Source organism: Papaver somniferum, chromosome 9 (assembly GCF_003573695.1).
Source record: "Papaver somniferum cultivar HN1 chromosome 9, ASM357369v1, whole genome shotgun sequence".
Taxonomy (NCBI): Eukaryota; Viridiplantae; Streptophyta; class Magnoliopsida; order Ranunculales; family Papaveraceae; genus Papaver; species Papaver somniferum.
The window spans coordinates 18,915,115-18,921,869 of NC_039366.1; the positions used below are offsets into that span (position 1 = coordinate 18,915,115).

General features: G+C 35.5%; 1 protein-coding gene across 1 annotated transcript; it reads left to right on the forward strand.

The window, feature by feature from the left end:
• The first annotated feature begins 1,649 nt into the window (after window positions 1–1,649).
• LOC113311512 (subtilisin-like protease SBT5.4) lies at window positions 1,650–5,973 on the forward strand. The gene is made up of 5 exons (XM_026560345.1): window positions 1,650–1,741; window positions 4,528–4,776; window positions 4,867–4,984; window positions 5,105–5,297; window positions 5,432–5,973. Exons 1-5 carry the CDS (start codon window positions 1,650–1,652, stop codon window positions 5,971–5,973), a joined length of 1,194 nt encoding a protein of 397 aa, XP_026416130.1.
• The last annotated feature ends 782 nt before the right edge of the window (window positions 5,974–6,755 follow it).

The window sequence follows — 6,755 nt, forward strand, 5'->3', positions numbered from 1 at the left end:
TTAGCCTTCCTGTGTAGTTGTGCAGAAAGAGGAAATTCCCTGGAAATAACAAAACAATAAACAAAAGCTATAACAAAATTGATACTCATGTTCAGGTATCCATTAGTTTATAATTTCATTGATTTAATTTCTTCGAAAGTTTTCATTTTCATATTTTCTGCTGGTGATTAGGAGTTCCCTATGTTTGATAGCTTTCAGTTATACGATACAAGTGGTAATCATGATTCAAATCTGCAAACTCCCAGAAATAATCTAGGATAAGTTGGTAAGTTCCATTGGATAAGAGAAAGGGGAGAAAAATTGTATCTTCACCAGATTCCACGATTTGGGTTTTTATGGGGAAACTTTGCTGGAGGCGTTGAACCATGATACGAGTAACACGAATGCTAAAACCAAATGTACGCTGAAGTTGGTTAGAGATGTGAGAATCCTTCTACCCCACATGTCGATTATTTATTTCATTTTGTAGCTAGGAGAGTTTCGTCAACAAAGGAGGTAATTTGTTTCAATACCGTGGAGAATTATGAAGCACACATTTTTGTTATTTCTGCAGATTGCCGTTACTTCACTTAGGGGGAACTGTATGGAGTTAAATACGATGATTCGTGGCGCATACCAAAAATTGTAGCTCATGTTTCAGAAACTATTATTACTCTTTATTTGTGACTTATTCAACTCAATGAATGTTGGAATATATGGGCAAGTTAGCATACGTACAAGATACGTGCACCAAAGAAGACCAAGTCAATAACAAATCTAGCTAGTAAATATCTAGATATATTTCACCTAGTCAACATAGTTAGATTGTTCTAGGTTTACTGAGTGTTGCTTATCCTATTATTTGTATAAATAGGAATCACTCGTGTACATGTAATATCATCTCAGTAGTACTGATGATCAATACAATTCACTCCTAGAGGGTTTTATCAGTGGACGTAGGTCAAGTGACTGAACCACTTTAATCTCTTGTCTCTCTTATTTGTCTCTGATCCTAACTCTTATCATAAATCTAATATGGTACAGAGCAGGAAAAGATCCAAATATCTTTTTCTCATCAATTGCTTCCGCATCTGATTTCTTTTTCCCTTCTCATTTCATTAAAAAAAAATTTCCCGGATATTACTTTTTGTTTGGTGATTCTTGTGTTTTGAGTTGGTAGAACAACTAGTTGATCTAGTTTCTAATTTGGATACTGTCATTTGGTTTTCCAAATTCTCTTTCTCTTTGTTATGTTTTCAAAGCACTTTAATGGCTACCCCAGCCGACTGATTTTGTTATTCAGTGCCTTGCTCATTAGCTCTGTCAATTGTTAATCAATCTAATTTTATTTTTTTGTTTTGATCTTTTATATCAAAGATTAATCCAATGTTATTTTATTCCAAAAGTAACTTCAATAATCTCTCCATTATTAAACAATCTTTTTGTTGTTCTCTCCAACTAATTTTGTTGGTCTCCATTATCTTTGCATATTCCAAATTTGGAGTATCCTATGGTTGTTTTTCTTTGTTCTCGTATTGTAAATGATGGAGTACTCCCATTATAGACGATGTTTGCTAACCTTCTTTTTTGGTGTGTCTCTGATGCATCAAGAAATATAAAGTGGATTTTAGTACTATAGAAAATCCCGTTTGTGTTTAAAATGGAAAACCATGCATGTTGTTGTTTTGGAGCTTCCGTTTTTCAATCGTTCAACACCAACAAAGGGATTTGCTTATTTGGTTCGCTTGATAAAACAGATCAGGTAACAATTATTTTTAATTGTTTTCTTTCTTCTTCGTTGCTATTTTAGTGTGGATGATCAAATGTACACTCACAGGAAAAAAAATTTCTTTCTTAGTTCATGCTTGCCAAGAAGATCCAATTACATTTTATGTCAGTAATAATAATGGTTGAGTCTTGATTCTCAAGGAATACCATTTTGATGACATGAATATCCTTTCTCGCCTGCCAAACATATATCGTTTTGGATTATTATTCAAGATTGCAATATTCAATCTTTGTTATCCGTGAACAATGATGTCAATATTGATTCTTTGATTCACTTACGTTTCAGATGTCCACACTTGCTTGACTTGACTGTTTCATCCAATCCCTCATTCCTCCAAAGGTTGGAGACGTTAAACATGTGGATTTTTGTTCACCGATTCCAGATTTTCAATCATTTTCAGATCCAATGATATCATCTTGACTTTGTCAAGATAATCAATTTCAAATTGGTTCTTTCTCTTCTTGAATTTGGTAACATTTTTTTTTTACGATACCGTCTCATATTATGTTTTAAGAGAACATAAATTTCATACAGTGGATTAAACCCACTTCACTCATCTGAGTTTTTTTTGGATGATATCATAAATCTAATATTCATTGTTGTTGGTTCATTTTTATAACCTTGCATCAGCAATATCTTTTTCGTCCATATTTTGGATTTTTCAGATCAGACGTATCATCATTTCTTTGGGTATTACTCCAAAGTCAATTTTGAGAAAAATTCTGTTTTGTGTTCTTATCGATTTAATATATGGACGACGAATTCAAGTTTTCCAGCAAGTTTCTTGCTACTCCAGAAAACATCAAGTATGGTCGACTCCTTTTATATGATCGTGCTTTATTTATCCTAATCAATTTTCTAGTTTATTGATTTTCATGGACTTGATAAATTGCATTTTTATCCATTTCCATGGGCATGTTTGTTTCTCAAATCAATCTCATTTAATATATCATTGCTCTATAACTCTTTTAAGTAACTACTATGGAGTTATGTTTATATCATCTGCATTCTCTATATCACAACATCTGGACAATGCTGAATGGTGGAGTTAAAGGCTTTTACCAAGATCAAGGTCCGTTAAGTCGAGTTTTCATACATCAGTGGTATTGTGGCATCTCAAGTAACTACTATATGATGTTCAAGTTATAATGTTCAAGTAAAGAGCGAGGAATACACCGTCTGAAGACCGAATAGAGCAAGAGAAGAAGAATATAAAGTATTTTTTGCATCCATCTTCTTTAACGACAGTTCAAGTTTCCCATTTCGATTCTCTCCATGTCCAACTTGATGGGGGGTGTTGGAATATATGGGCAAGTTAGCATACGTACAAGATACGTGCACCAAAGAAGACCAAGTCAATAACAAATCTAGCTAGTAAATCTCTAGATATATTTCACCTAGTCAACATAGTTAGATTGTTCTAGGTTTACTGAGTGTTGTTTATCCTATTATTTGTATAAATAGGAATCACCCGTGTACATGTAATATCATCTCAGTAGTACTGATGATCAATACAATTCACCCCTAGAGGGTTTTATCAGTGGACGTAGGTCAAATGACCGAACCACTTTAATTTCTTGTCTCTCTTATTTGTCTCTGATCCTAACTCTTATCATAAATCTAATAATGAAACTGCTTCATATCAGGCTAATCACATCGTCAATATAATCATTCGCAGTGGCAGAACCGGGATGCCAATATATGTATATAGGATGGGCTTGGCACGTATTTAGTGGCAAAGACGAACCAAGGGAAATGTCGGATCCTGACTCATACATCGTCATTTCATTTTGTATGTTAACTTGTAACAATAGAAAGGAGTATGGTTCATGATCCGCCAGTCTGCTAATACCATTTTAATACAAGTTTGGGAATGAGCAGAGTGTGGCGGATCCTTCTCGATGGAAAATTTTAGGAGTTTCAGTTTTTATCCTCAAAGACTCATGTTTCTAACCAAGCAAATGATACCTGTCTACTTTAGTTGATTATTTCAAGTCATACATATAGACCTAATTAGTTTCTGCCTTCAATTACTACATGTTGTACAACTGTTTTTATTTTATTTTTATTTAATTTTATGTCTTTTCGCAGTTCCTTTAAATTCTTCAGTTTGATTCACGTTGATCATCTTAGCGTGGCAAACAGATCTTGATCGGAGCTCCACTTTTTGTTACATAACGGTGAAAGGGCGAAGCATTTTAACTAGGGTGATGCATTTGAGATTGTATATGCCGATAGCTAGAAGAAAATATTTGATGGGGGCGTTTTTTGAAGGGGGCATGGGGGACAAATCATGTGTTGACACGTGCATTTGATATTAATGAATTATGTTTCCAGAAATACCAACACCAATCAAGAAAACAAATTTTCTCTCCAAAATTACACTTCTTTTATATTTTTGGAAACATAATTCATTAATATCAAATGCACGTGTCAACACATAATTTGTCCCCATGCCCCCTTCAAAAAAACGCCCCCATCAAATATTTTCTCAATAGCTAGATCACCGCATTTAATTCACAAAATACATTTTCGATTAGGAAAATTTATTGACGGGAAGCTACTTATTCAGTGTAATTAAGTTAGAGAAGGGAAGAGAAGGCAATGACTGAGTGAATCAAATTAATAAACTAGCCCCGTGCAAATGCCCGGCTTACTGAACTTGTATATATATATATGTATATCATTTTCAATAATCCATATTTCTTATGGGTTTATTTGGCTTCATTTCTAATCTTTGGTTTTAATTTAATTATAAGCTTTTGCTTCGGCAACACTCTTGATTCCAATTTGATCAAACGGAAGATAGTCGTATGTACGGCCTCACAACATGAATCTAGTTTCGACAAGAGCATTGTTGTCAGAGATGGTGGCGGTATTGGAATCATTCTTACTGATCAAATTTCTGGAAATGAAGATGTTGGCTACGAACATGTCATTCCAACTACTATTCTTGACCCAAAACAAGTAGAAACTCTTCAAGACTACTTTATCCTAAATAACCAATTGTGAGTTACGTTCTTAATCTTGAAGTATTTTGAAACAGATATCTAATTCAATTGGATCTAACTGGCGTAAGTATTATGTTGTATTGACAGGAAGCCAACTGCAAGAGGATGCTCAGCAACAATAAAAATTGGCGCCACAATTCAAGCACCAAAGATGGCCGTGTTCTCCTCCAGAGGTCCAAATCCTATCGCCCCAGACATTATCAAAGTAGGTTTTTCTTTATTGGGCGTGCAATTATCACTTTAACGACGAATTTGTGTCAGATCAATCCATGTAAAAATGAAACATGACATAGACTTTATACTAAACACAGTTTCTGTGGTGCAGCCTGATATTACAGCGCCTGATGTGAACATATTGGCTGCATGGCCTCCAGCATCTGGAGAAGGAGTAGGCTATTATAAGTTTGAATCAGGAACATCCATGTCATGCCCACATGTTTCTGCGGTTGCTGCTATTATAAAGAGTTACCATCCTACTTGGAGTCCAGAAGCTATAAAGTCAGCCATAATGACAACAGGTATATTCATATGCTGATTTTTTTTTTTTTTGGTATTAATTTTCTTTGATTGCTAATTAGGTCACACAAATTCCTATTGTGATTGATGAAATTTCCATATGCTGATATTTTCTTTAATTTGTGACGATGCACAGCTACTGAGATGGATAATACTAAGAGACCCATGGTGCGAAATCTGCATGGTTCTTCAACGACACCACTTGACTATGGATCCGGACATATCAATCCTGCAGCAGCATTAGATCCTGGGCTGGTATACGATTATAATACAACTGACATGATCAACTTCTTATGCAATAGTATTGATGTCAACCTGACAATATTTCCAAGTTTGGTGACTTGTCCAAACCCACCAATTCCAAATTATGATATAAACTATCCTTCAATTGGTGTATCTGAACTGAATGGACATGTATTAGTTAGACGGACAGTCACGTACTGCGGACAAGGGCCAACAGTTTTTAAAGAAAATTTATTGGCACCAGCCGGAGTGACAATCACACTGAAACCAAAAGAACTGGAGTTCAAAAAAGCTGGTGAGCATAAGTCCTTCGATGTTAATTTTGTGCCTGACAAGACTAGTTTTGGAGGCGTAGTGTTTGGTTCCCTAACTTGGAGCAATGGAAAATACAACGTTAGAAGTCCCATTCTCGTGGGCGTAATCAAGATGCAGTAATCAGTTATGTAGCACGAGCAATGCTGTCCCGCACCATTTTGCGGGTAGCTATCCGCTCAAGCGGCTTCTTTATCGTTAAATCACGCTAAAACCGAGATCTAATAGCCTTGAACCCTTTAGGAAAAATCGTGGGTCCTTTCCTGAAAGTGGTGGGTCTTTTTCTGAATGTGAATCTAACCGTTGATTTGATCATCTAACGATAAAGAAGTCCGCTTGAGCGGGATAGCTTCCCGCAAAACGGTAGCATTTTTCTATGTAGCACTGCAAGTGCATTTTTCCTTTTCCCAATAAAATCTAGCCTTTTTAAGTTAAAAAAAAATAAATAACCAGTTATGTATAGCAAGTTACATTTTCAACTACAAATGATCTGTAAAAGGGGACTGAATTGTTATATAGGATATATTAGGAACTAAGTAATGTAACTTTGAAGCAATGACGAGGATGTTCAATTTCGTTTGAAACCAAATAGAAGTACTTTAGTTACCGTAGATGGCTGATTGTTGTAGGAGTTAAATATCGCACACGTTAATAACTACGCGAAGTAAAGAACACAACCTAGCGAAGGGCATCGCACACAACAAAGTTGAGATGACGCACCAGATGATGTCAGCAAAGTCACGAGTAAAGTGTGAAGAATTATGCGAAGAAGTATGTTATGCGAAGATGGGCGATTGTATATGAGAGAATGTGTCGCATAGTGATCCCGAAAATAATGGGTTTCTTAGCTGTCATCCACTATGTAAAATCCTATATAAAGGAGAGAGGTCATTGTTTCTGGGAGG

Coding starts and splice junctions, on each gene's coding strand:
- LOC113311512 (XM_026560345.1), top strand. CDS start 1,650: ATGCATGTTGTTGTTTTGGAGCTTCCGTTTTTCAATCGTTCAACACCA. Junction 4,985..5,104: donor TCGCCCCAGACATTATCAAA/GTAGGTTTTTCT, acceptor TCTGTGGTGCAG/CCTGATATTACAGCGCCTGA. Junction 5,298..5,431: donor GTCAGCCATAATGACAACAG/GTATATTCATAT, acceptor GACGATGCACAG/CTACTGAGATGGATAATACT.